Here is a 13,144-nt window from a genome sequence, read left to right as displayed (position 1 = left end):
TATATATAATAAAAAAACAAGATCATTTACATATATGCCGGAAGCATGCTAGTGGTTAAGCTCGCATCTGATGCTGACGTGTTGCTGTAAGCTTCACACCTAGTTATTTCGTGGACCCTGTGCACCACCTCATTGCTAGACAATATTTGTGCTCCTTTATTTTAAAATAAAACGACCTAATGTACGTGCAACAGCTGGTCTATAGTTTAAATCATGCTGATTAGTTATTAATTCTATTTTTACGCTCAAGTATTAGTTATTATTTATATAATAAATATGTTACAATATTTTTAATAAATATCTTTTAGTATGAAATAAATTTGTGTATATATGTTATTGTTACCAAAATCAATTAACTATGTTAATATGATAACAAAGACAAAAACATAATTAGTTTTATAAATAATTTAAATCATTATCATATTTTTTACAAAATTGAATTATTGAAAGAAAAAACAGAAAAATTGTGATAATTTAATATATTAATAACTTTACACCACATCTATCTAAAAAATGACTTGTATGTCTGCTAATAATAGGCGAAACAAAATTCGAAAAAAAAACATGAAAATTTAGTGCATTAGTCATCTTCTCTTTTAAACAAAGTGCATTGGTCATCTTAAAACGTGTGATAAATTAGTATTGAAAAGGTCAACTGTGTTTTCTACTTATTTAGAGGTCGTTTGGTTGACAGGAATTTATGCAGCTATTCAAAATACCTGGGAAGTGATGACCTACCTTGTTGTTTGGTTTACCAAATACACGTGAAATACAATTCATCAGGAAGTTCTAATACCTACATTATACAGGAAGTAACTTACCCACTCCCCCCTTGGTAAGTCACATTTCGTGCATCCACTTAGATTTAATTTATATGTAATATACAAGTAAAAATACATATCCTATATTATAATAATAAAGTAATATATTTAATAATTATAATTAGTTAAATTTTAATTATTATATTTATTATTATATCCTAATATATTATTATGCTTACACACAACAATAATAATAATAATAATAATTTATTATTATTATTATTATTATTTATTATATCCTGATAAATTATTATGTTTATGCATAATAATAATAATTAGTTAACTAGATTTAATTTATTATTATTATTATGTTTAACTGAGAATATTATTGTTGAATTATACTTCTTCGCCCTATAAAAATATAGAATATGTTCTTTTAGTTTAACAAAAAAATGTTGAGAAAATTAAAACGTGTTAATAATATTTTGTCAGAACTTTATAAATATAATCTAATGTAGAGTGAGGAATAAGTTTAAATAATTAGTTTGTTTAATACTTTTATATACAAATTTTTATATAAAATATGTCGTAGACCAATATTATAATAAAAAGGAGGAATATAGAGAATTTTGTAATAAACAAAAGGATACAATAATTATTTAAAATGTATTAAATAATAAATTTATAATTTAATTAAAGAAATATGATGGAGGAAGTACAAAATGCCCTTTCTGTCAACCAAACAAGTTTGCTGGACTTCCCATATAGTTTCAGTGGAGGGGAAGTATAACTTTCTTAGGTAAGTTACTTCCCCCATTCAACCAAACAAGCACTTAAAATACCAGGCCAAAGTTTCGTACCAAGCATGACATATAAATCATGGATCACTCTCCAATTAACGATCTTTCATTAACTATTTAGGCCGTTCACCAAATAACAAATCTGAGTTTCGGATGTACAATTATTCAATAAATTCATTAAGTTATTAGAGTAATATATAAAACTCTTATTTAAAATATTAATACATAATATCAACAAAAAGTAAGGATTATATGAAAAAATCAGTTTGAACATGATCATTTGATTTGTCTATAAACACAATCAACCTCCTAATTTTAATTACATTTGTCGAATATACACTTGATACAAAATATTACAAACTTGATATTTCAAATATAATTTGGTCATGTGATGAGATTGTATTAACTTCTTATGATTTAAAAAATATTTGATCATATATCTATTATTATAATGAAAACATTTTTTAAATCAAAATATTATAAACATGATACTCGCAAACACTCAGTCATGTTGAGATTGCAAATATTTTTATGAATACAAAAGCTATGTTTTTGTAATTAAAAAATTTGATCATATATTTTAAAGTATGTTATTTCGCAATTTTATTTATGCATCAAAAAATTCGAATATGTTGTGATGATGCAAATTGAAATATGTCTATAATGACTTCTTGTTTACCGAAACATGAAGGCCCCCTAGTTATAAGTGGCCATCAAAGCTTGTAGCCAAGATGATAACGTTTGTTATTTTGACCCACACAACAAACTAATCAAATCTGAACAAATAGTGAATTCATGCCTCTCAGTCTCAGATATTTTGATAATGTGAATAGATTTAAGATGGTCCCCAAGTTCCCAACTCCATGAAAAATAAACATTTAAAGAGAGAAACTGTCATTGTATAAGAATTTTCCATGGCTAACATGATACTCATCATGTTTTCTGTTAAAAAGGTCAATAAATATTTATGAGTAACATATAATGAAATTGAAAACTCGCCATTATTTTTATACCATAATGTCTCATAATTAATTACAATCACGCAATTGGCAAAAATACAAAAAAAGAAAAAGAAATCCACATCTATAGATATATGGTTGTGATAACCTTTTCCCTATCTTAAACATTTGAGAAAAGAAAATCATAAATAATTTATTTTGCTATTTCAGTTATAAAATAAGAAAATGGTTTTGGCAAAATAAATATTTCCTATGTTTGAATATGTTACTCTTTTGATTTTTTAATCTATTTAATCATTTGAAATTATTATATTTAATTTTTTATTACTATAAATAAAAATATCAGCGTCAAAATTTTATTCATAAAAAATCAAAATAATATTCATAAATATAAGCTCAATAACTCTTAAAAAAAAATACTATGTGAAAAAAGGTGAAGGACCACTGTATTGTTGTATGCCTCTTGGCTCTCACACAGTTGTATATTTAATTCGCATCAAATAAAAAGTCAATTTGTAATACCTATTCCTAACCGTTTGGGACTCGGGAGACGGCAGTTTAATTTCTAACCTTATCAGGTTTTGTAATAATAATATTTGAGGCGGTTACGCAGTTCCAATTCCAAATCCCCCTACCTAGAATAAGCCTTTTTTTTGCTTTACCCTTTCCTCTTGTTTATCCTTTAAGTAAACTTCTCTAGCACTTTCCCCTCGAATATATATACCCCTTCTCGGCCTCATAAATTTTTCATCTCAAATTCAATTTCTTTATGCTTCTTACCCACAATTTATCATGAGCAATATTCCAACTTGTTTGACAAACTCTTCTTTCACAATCTTCAAACTAGCCATCTCTTCTTCCGATCCTTGGCCTTTCTCTATTGCTCTTATTTTCTTGTAATCTTAGGTCAAAAACACTCACACAACTAGGGTTTTCGGTTGCACAAGTGTTAAGTTACCAATTCTCTCGAAAACGTATGGGTAGTGGAGATTTCAAGAATCTTTTGAATTTTCATCTTCATATTCATCACCATCACCACCACCATAACCATCACAACAACCACAAGAAAGAGATGAAGGAGATTCCAAAAGGGTGTCTAGCTGTTATGGTGGGACAAGGGGAGGAGCAGCAGAAGTTCATAATCCCCGTGATTTATATCAACCATCCTTTGTTCATGCAGCTGTTGAAAGAAGCCGAGGAAGAGTACGGATTTGATCACCATGGGCCTATTAATATTCCTTGTCATGTAGAGGAGTTTCGCAATGTTCAAGTTATGATTGACCAGGAGAATTCGCATCATCATGGCCATGCTCATCACCATCACAACCACCATGTTTGGTGCTTCAAGGCTTGAGAGACTTTCAGATTTAATCATGTAAAAACAAGTTCTTGTTTTTTTAGTTTTTTTTTTTTTTTCTGGTATTTGTTACTTTCGGGAATGATATCTTATTACGGTGGCATAATATGTTGGCCAAGTCTGATTCCCCCATTCTTGTAATGAAATATCTTGGTTGTGAATTTGCATACCAAAATAAATTTAAGAAAAATAATCAATTTTGACGTAAATTTGTTCTTACATATTTTCATATCTACTTAAGATCATCTGACATAGGATGCTTAGTTCGCAAGGAATTATTTTATCCTGTTGTTAGCCACGGTGTCGCTCTCTTTCTTCTTGGGTTCTGTTTATAGATGAATCATGAATACGAATTAAGTAAAACTGGGTTAAAGAAAAATGATTAACTATTAAAGAAACTGGGTGTATTATTTGACTTAATCAAATTGCGAGACGACATTGACGTAATGATACTCTATTACAATAGTATTTACTAAAAAACGATACAATATTATGAACAATCGATTCCATTAGACTAAAGGCGTTTTTTTGCTTGGATGGGAGCGTACTCCTTTAGATTGGTGTTGCAAGGTGAGAAAAAAATTGCGTGAAGCATAGGCTAGTCGGCCTTATATCACAATCAGTGTGGCGTGTGGCTCGTCTGTATGGTGTGTATACTTAACTCATTTTTCTGTTTTTATTTTTTTTAAGTTTCGTTGCTAATTTATTTATACTGGTGCGAAGCACGGGCGGGTATGTTATTCGTAAATTATTATTTAAATTTTATCATCATTTTATTAATATTTTAGTATTAATAGATTAAATTTTAATTAAATTATATTAATCAACTGATTATACGTTCTCATGAAAATTTAGTTTTTACAATTTATCATCTATTTATAAATATTTTTCTGTTATTAATATGTGATGATTTATGATTCAATTAATTTTAAATCAGATTTTTCATATTTAATTATTATATTAACACTTCTTATACAAAATAAATAAATATCAATGAAGCATGTAAACACATAAGTTTACAATTACCTTAGCTTCTCGGCCCATCTATTTAGAAATCGAGTTCCTTTACAAATCAGAAATAAAGCGCTCTGACGAGTAAAATCGGATATCCGGTTCGGTTATGAATTATAAACCGAATATCTGGTTTTTCAGATCACTAAGAGCATCTCCAACCATTGAAAGCCCTTGGCTCGAAAAACTCAACTCCAACCATGCTCGGCTGTTGTCTATAAACTTAGCCAACATCCAGTGGATGATTAAATTTGTCGAACCTCTACAGGTTTGTAAGAAATCTATAGGAAGATTGCATATCATTTATTACCATATTGAGCTGATATATTCAATTTTAACGATCTAAAATATTAATAACATACTATTTTTAAATTATAGCCAACCAATATAGCCAATATCATTGAAGCAAAATGTGTTACAGGTTCAGCAAATTTTACATAATATCTTACAGGTCTAATTTAGCCAATGATTATAACCAACGTCATTGAAGCTGCTCTAAATATTTATTTTCATATACATTAGATCGGATAATTCAGATTTCGAATTTTTATACTCACCTGTACTCGCCAAGATACGCAGCAAGTTCGTAATCGATGAAAGTATAATATTTGATTAATTCTATGCTATGATTACTTCCATTAACTGGCATCGAGGAGAAATATAATACGCCGACGGAAATGGTTTAAGAGAAATATGCGTGCCTCGTACAATTTTTACTTGTTTCTATTTTCTGTATGATGAGATAACATTGCACTAATATATTCATCCTTTGCAATTAGCGGGGTAGGTGCAAGAATGGTAAGAGTCAAAACTATACTCAACAGAAAGTTAGCTAGAATTTCACATCGGCTTGTATGTCAAATTGGTCGTTAAACTCGAAACACTCTCAAATAGATCACTTAAATGAGTTAAGGTATTTTTAAATATGAATTCAAGGAGTAAAAATATTATTTACAGAGGTTTTCACATTATTCTTGATTGTTGCTACAACTAAATACTAAATTATGATTTCTAGTATTTATGATAATATATTTGAATTTTATCAAGTATATTTAATATTATTTTTAACTAAAACAAAGAAAATAATTATATAATAAAAAATAAAATAATAAATAAACTTGATAAAATCTAAATATACTATCATAAATATTAGAAATCATAACCTTGTAATTAATTTAGTAACATTTAAGAATAATGTATAAACCTCTATAAATAATATTTCAATTTGAGACGGTTTTCAGTTCGGTGACCAATTTAATATATTGTTTGATATATTGAGCTCACGTTGATAAGTCAGTTGATTTTTAACCTATTTCACATCTCAACGTGTATAAAAAAAATGTTAGGACAATTAAACATCAAACAGTTTAATCAGACTACACGGTCACACGGGTGAAAAATGAAAAACAACGAAATGACTACTTGAAAAAAATTATGAAAAGGAGTATGATAATGTAATAAATCTTAATTGGGGGTTTTCTGATTTTTTTTTTTTTGATTTTCTGGTGGCAGCTTACAAATGAAATAAACAAAATAAATATATCTTCAATACTCCTTGCATGAGTGGAGTCGAAAATCGAAATCATATACTCCGGATAATACAGGATAAACCAACCAGCCAGACACTCATCACTCAATTATCAAGATGAATCTATGAGTGCTGTTATTCAGAATGAGACTAATTGTAAATGTGTACTTAGAATTTGAATGGAGGTGGTTAGAATCTCAGTCTATGCAAGAAATAGAGTAAGGAATGAATTGGTGGGAAGGTGACAATCAGTTGGGCACAGTATACGCCCGGGAATACAAATATAATTACGAGAAATCTACGTTTTTCTTCCTTCTCTTCGGGATCGAACATCAATTGCAACGATTCAATAGACGGCTCATTGGGATAGATCTAAGTAAACGAACAAGACCCCCTAAAACCTATAGAAAGTTTTCTCCTCGTACGACTCGAGAAAAAATGATTTAAAGTTTTGTCTATATATAGAATTTTAATTAAAGAAAAAGGAGTTGATAAAATAAATTATAATGAGATTTAACTTATTTTTTCTCCCCTCCTTAAAAAAATCATTTGTACTCATAACTAAGTTGGATAATTCTCAAATAGCCCAGTAGATGAAAAATAAATATGTATGGTTCCTCTTTCTTTTGTTTTTTGAGTGTGGTGTAAAGAAGATGGATGGCAGTTGGCACACCCGAGATATCGGAGGAGGATTGGGGTCCTTTAGTTCGCCCACACTTAGATTTCTTCATCATCACTTGTCCCCATTTTCCTGGATTCTCCTTATTCTCTCCCTCCCGGTTTTCACGCGATTTACACCGCTTCTATTAACAAAACCTTTTTTCAGCTTTGTGCCAAATATTTGGCTACCGATTTAGACGGGAATAAAAAAAAAATTAATTAAAAACATTTAATACATATTAAACATTATTAGAATAAATACGATATATATTTTCCCCGCCTCTCTCTCTTAATACATAATAAAGATTTGTAATGATAAAATTTCCCACCTCTCTCATAATAAATATTATATTAATTTTACTGTTCTATTCCATTAAATATTAACGATCACTTAATTATTCTAGTTTTAAACTAGTAGTAGCTAAAATATATAGGACAATTTATTTAAATCTTACAATTATATATATATATAATGTTTTTATTTAGTTATGTAATAAATCATATATGCATAAATGTATTGATTTAATAACAATATATTACATAAAATTTATAATGTATATTAATATTACAATAAGAAAATTATAGTACTAATCTAGTTATTTACTATGTAAAAGAATTACCGTACTAAAATTAATCTGTGCGCATTTATGTGAATGTGACAGCAGTCGCCAAAGAAAATAGCTACAGTATAAAATCTGGTCTGGATCTGTCTCGGTCCGGTTCCCGGCAGAATGGACCATACATGTTGAAAGGTCCACAAACATTGGCGCATGGACGTTGTTAAATGCTGGCCTGGTCCTATGTTTCAGCTGTCTAATTAACAATGATAATAATTCAGATATTTATTTTAACAACTTACAAGTGTGCTTGCTAGTTGCTACTGCTTATAAACCGAAAATGTTATTAAGCATTATTATATACTACTCTAAATATTAAAGTTCCGGTTGAAATATAATTGTATCTAGATAAATTTATTATAGTTGTTAAAGAAATTACAATATAAAAAAAATTAAATAATTTATTAAACTATTTTTTAAGAGAACATTAAAATCCATGTCCAGTCTATTTAGTGGGACACAGGCATACAAACTACGCAAATAGTATCTATAGTAGTTTACAAAACCCGAAGATATGATTATAAGCAAACTCTAATATCACTCTCAAAAACTATATACTATTATTTTATTTGTCATTTGTAGTTAAACAACATAAATTATCAGCTATCAATAGAACGGAAGAGTAGAGAATTGAACACATCATGGAAAACTGGCACTAATAAAACTCTCATTGTTTAAAGTTTTTGAGAAAGTCAAGACTTTAAGAAGATTTAATTTTAACAACTAATACGAATGCAAATAATTATTATGAGAGTTTTAAAACTCAGTCTTGTCATTTCGGAGAGAAATGAAGAAATTGAATGACTCTGACAGATGTAGTGTGATTTGTAAAGTATGAAATGCAATCAATAATTTATTTATAATTTTTATAATACTAAAATTTTAAAATATACGAAGATCCCTCTTTCACATTTGGACCTTGACCACGGCCTAGTGGTGAACACGGGTTGGGTCGTTCGGATTAGGGGCAAAAAAATGACCCAACCCGATTAGTTCGGTTTATAAAAAATTAACCCATTAACCAAAAAAATATACATAACCCAACCTTGCTAATTAAAATATGGGTTGGGTTGGTTCGGTTCGGTTTGGGTCGGGTTTTACAAGGAAAAAAGAAAAATACAAACTAAATAAACTGTCAATGCTGCCAAATTGCCAATCTGCTCCAGTTCACTGTTCTTGCACTTCATAGTTCATAATACATAACAAAATATTGTCCTAATTTACATATCAGAAGATAGTCTGCTTAAAAGTTATATAAGAGCAGTTCTAATTTTAGCATCTGGTGAGTTGTAAATTAATTTACTAGTTGATCTGTTATTCAACAGTATCTGGTGAGTGAGGATTTAAAAAAAACCCAGCAAACTATGTGGTAAAAAAATATTGGACCTGGGAATAATATGTTTATTTAATTATTTTTATATAAACGGGTTGGGTTGGGTTGGGTTGGTTAAGGGTTAAAATATGTAAAACCCTGACCCAACCCAATTTATTCGGGTTTTTTGAAAATCAACCCATTTAATAATCGGTTTCAAATGGTTCGGTTTAATCGGGTGAAAAAAGGGTTGGTTTGGGTCGATTTTTGCGGTTTGGGTTGGTTTTGTTCACCCCTACCACGGCCCTTTCCAGCTGTTTCAGTACCAGCCTGCCTGATACTTATAAGACTTGTGAGCTTAAAAATTCTAAAGTCAAATTAGGGCAAATCCAGTCAGCACAACTTGTGAGCTTTTGCTTGGTTCCAGTTGTTTTTCATCATCAGAATAAATATACACTAGACTACTAATCGAGACCATGGGTATTACAGTTCAGAATCACCCATGATCAGTCGCTACAACTTCGAGCACTTTTTTGTCCATCTTTTTTAACAATATGAGCAGGTTGCTTGTGATGCCCGTTAACATGCACCACCAGCATGAGCAATTTTGAGGGGATGCGTGTTGTGGTTTTTTTTTTAAACTTGGCACTTCTGCTAATTTAGTTGAGCATACTTGCACACTCATACTCCCAGCGTCATGGTCCACTTATTCCTGGTGTGTCCAATTATATGAGTAATCGGTGAGGATTAATCCTGTAATTTTTTTTAAATAAAAAAATTACTTATTTGATATTTAAAGATTGGTTCAAACAGAAATACTTACGGATAATTGACTTTTATGTTTGCAGCCTTGGACTTTATATAGTTCATTTATCCTCAGCACCCAATGTATTTTAATCTTTTTTAATATTAACAAGTTCGATATATTGTTCTAAAAATCGGTCATTTTCATAACTTGCTAAATTGATAAAATCTCTATATTTTCAGTTACCAGTTGATTGATCATCAATAATCTGAATTCTTGTCTATGCTCCCAACAATTTAATCCGGTTCACGTTTTTTAATTTTAAAATATTGAATCAGCACAATGTTTTGTAATTTTTGCGCTGGTTTATTTTGGGCCTATGGGGCTTAGAATTAGTTGTATGTCATCCAATACATCCTATGTGATCCATCACCCGCGCATGTAGTTCAATGAAAAAACGGTGATAACACGAGGATATGTACTCGAATTATCCAGTCTCCTTCAACAAGTCAATTGTTTTTAAATTCAAAATAAATAATTTGATGCAATAGTATTCTAATCATTTTCGTTATTTACTTCTAAGATTTATAGCACATTCAAAGAGATTAACTGTAGCCATAATTGACATATGAATTTACAGTATTATAATCATATTATGATATACTATAAAATTATAATCTATGAAATTATATTTTTATATATAACAAGTATAGTGGATAATTTGATTGTTGGTACAAATACCGTATTATAATAAACTTGTACACTCCCACACGTGATTTCACATAATCTCTCTATTTTTAATTTGATTTTTTCAGTCAATCGGTTCACTTTTTTTTTTAAATCTGACTTCACTGTATTTTTTTCATCTCCCAACAGTCAATTTTCATACCATATTTGATATATTTCGATGTGATTTATAAGTTTAGACGTATTTTTAGACGTTAGTTTTTAAATTTTTGTTTTTTTAATAAAAATATAGATGTTAAACTTTTATTCAGAAATTTTTTTTTTAAAAATAATACGTAAGAGTATATTTTTTGTAAACCTCAAATTACGTGCACAAATTCAGAGCGACTAATATTTAGGAACGGAGGGAGTAGTAGTCACTTTTTTCACTTGTTTTTAAGATTTTTGATTAATACATTTATAAATATTATTTTTATAATTTTGATATTTTTATTCATAAAAATAAAATTTATAAAAATATGGTCAAAACTCTTAAAAATAAGTAAAAAAGTTCCGGCGACTATTATACCTTAGGATAGGGAGTATATTCCAAGTGGCATCAGGGCACATCCAGTCAGCACAGCTTGTGAGCTTTTGCTTGGTTCCAGTTGTTCTCCGTCATCAGAATAAATCTACACTAGACTACTAATCGAGACCATGAGTATTACGGTTCAGGATCACCCATGATCAGTTGCTACACCTTCGAGCACTTTTTTTCCTTCTTTTTTAGCAACATGAGCAGGTTGCTTGTGAGTTGTGAATTGTGATGCCTGTTAACATGCACCACCAGCATGAGTAATTTTGAGTGGGGGTCTGGGGGATGTGATTTGTGGGATCATCACTTGCGGAAATAACATCCTGTATCATTCTTAAAATATGAAAAATTATTTATTTGATGTTAAATTGAGATCTGCATTGTAGGTTATTGAATTTGGCTTCGTCCTCGTTCACTTCAAGAAATTAATTTGCATAATTCAGTTCTTACTTATTGTTTTGATATTTTTAGGAAAAACTGCTTTTATGAAGAGACATCTCACTGGTGAATTTGTGAATGAATACAATCGTAAGAATGATATGAAGTTTTAATTTGTTGCATTTTCTCTGAATCTGTATTATTGGACATGTAAAAACATTGTGTGTGTGTAGCGACTACTGAAATGGTCGTTCAGCCACTAGATTTCTTCACAAACCGCGGACAGGTGGAATTTGATTGCTGGGATTTTTCAGGGAAGTAGAAGGGTTCTCCTTGACAGCTGGATCCCTATTAGTATGTGATTTTTTTGTTAAAATTTAGTCATAGTAGCAGTCACCTTGTGTTTGTTTAAATTAATGGTAAAAAAAGCTGGCCAAACTTTGTAATATTCTGCATAACCAGTGTTTGTGAGGTGAAGTATCAACAGTGGCCTGTTTATTTGAATGATATTATGTGGCTGATATTATTAAATGCAGCATTGGTGGAGACTGCACGATTATAATGTTTGATGTAACAGACTCGGTGACTCACGAATTTGTTCCAGCTTGGCAGAAAGAAATTCATTGGTTTGTTTAGGAATCTCTAATGTTCTTGTGAAGTAAATTAATTTTTATTGTACTTTGGCTTTTATATACTGCACTTCTCCATCTTTCCAGGCTCTGTGATGATATTCCGACTATACTTTGTGGAAACAAGGTAGATATGAACAACCAGCAAGTAAATGTGCGGGAGGTTGAGAATCTGCAGTATTGTGAAATTTCTGTAAAGAGTAACTACAACATTGAGAAGCCATTTCTGTATCTCGCTAGAATGCTTGCGGGGTAAATAGACCATGTTTGCGTTATTATGTGGATCCTAATCAAAAGAGTGCAAGTCTGTAGAATCCAAATAATGTATTGTGCTGTTGTATAGGGACCCTGGCTTGCAGTTTGTGGAGGCTCCAACATATACTCCTCCCGAAGTATGAGTAGACTTTGTAGGGCTTCAAGAGTAAATTCTTTTTGCTTGATAGATTTCAATGGTTTAGTAATGTTCATACTTTCAGTCTTTTTATTTCATTAGAGTCTTATGTGTGCCTCTGATCATACACTTACAGGTCTGAAGCAGAGCTTGTTTTGCAGCTGCAAACCAACCCCTCCCTGACTGACCAGTCTAACTTGTTGGAATATCTCGGTCTTTATCGCACTGTATCTTTACTCATATGCACTTCAAATATCAGTTCTGTTAAGATTTTGAGTGACATGAATGTTAAGATATATGTGTGTGGCATATCATCTCCTGCTACAAGTGGTAGCAGGCTGAACGTACTACTGAGCTTTTAGACAAAAACTTTTGTCCAACTTGTTAGTGTTTCTCTTAAGGAGAACTATTACACGTATAATCAGTATAAGAATTGTTTTACTTCATCTTTCAGATTATTTGCATTTGTTTTCTTCAGTATTGATCCATGATCAGTATTTCGTTCACTAATAAAGATATTGAATAATATAGATGAATACTTTAAATAAGCTAAGTAATTATTTTGCAGAATAACAAAAAGATTTGCGACAAACAAAAGTTGTCACAAACAGAAAACACAAACAAAAAATCTCTGCCGGTTTGAAAGGCGACACTTTCTCTGAAATCAGTTTAAAAACATCCTGTGCTCCCATATGATGCTACTCCCTCCGTCTCTTTATTCTTTTCCAATTTGGG

The 13,144-nt window shown here is 30.4% G+C and overlaps 2 protein-coding genes across 4 annotated transcripts; both read left to right on the top strand.

The window, feature by feature from the left end:
- Positions 1–3,175: 3,175 nt before the first annotated feature.
- On the top strand, positions 3,176–4,086 carry LOC108225340 (auxin-responsive protein SAUR32). The gene has a single exon (XM_017400182.2). The coding sequence runs from the start codon at positions 3,497–3,499 to the stop codon at positions 3,872–3,874; it is 378 nt and encodes a 125-aa protein (XP_017255671.2). The 5' UTR covers positions 3,176–3,496; the 3' UTR covers positions 3,875–4,086.
- Positions 4,087–11,378: 7,292 nt separating this feature from the next.
- LOC108192701 (GTP-binding nuclear protein Ran1B) lies at positions 11,379–12,844 on the top strand. Of its 3 annotated transcripts, none has more exons than XM_064080315.1 (5): positions 11,379–11,539; positions 11,623–12,015; positions 12,106–12,270; positions 12,362–12,439; positions 12,546–12,844. In XM_064080315.1, exons 2-4 carry the CDS (start codon positions 11,951–11,953, stop codon positions 12,414–12,416), a joined length of 285 nt encoding a protein of 94 aa, XP_063936385.1. In that variant the 5' UTR covers positions 11,379–11,539; positions 11,623–11,950; the 3' UTR covers positions 12,417–12,439; positions 12,546–12,844. The 3 variants fall into 3 exon arrangements, with proteins under 3 accessions (XP_063936385.1, XP_063936386.1, XP_063936387.1); XM_064080316.1 differs by having other exon boundaries at positions 11,379–11,743; positions 11,926–12,015; XM_064080317.1 differs by having other exon boundaries at positions 11,379–12,015; positions 12,362–12,410.
- Positions 12,845–13,144: the final 300 nt, after the last annotated feature.

This window comes from Daucus carota, chromosome 6 (assembly GCF_001625215.2).
Source record: "Daucus carota subsp. sativus chromosome 6, DH1 v3.0, whole genome shotgun sequence".
Classification (NCBI taxonomy): Eukaryota; Viridiplantae; Streptophyta; class Magnoliopsida; order Apiales; family Apiaceae; genus Daucus; species Daucus carota.
Note: the sequence above shows the minus strand (reverse complement) of the source record. Positions and strands in the feature narration are given on the sequence as shown.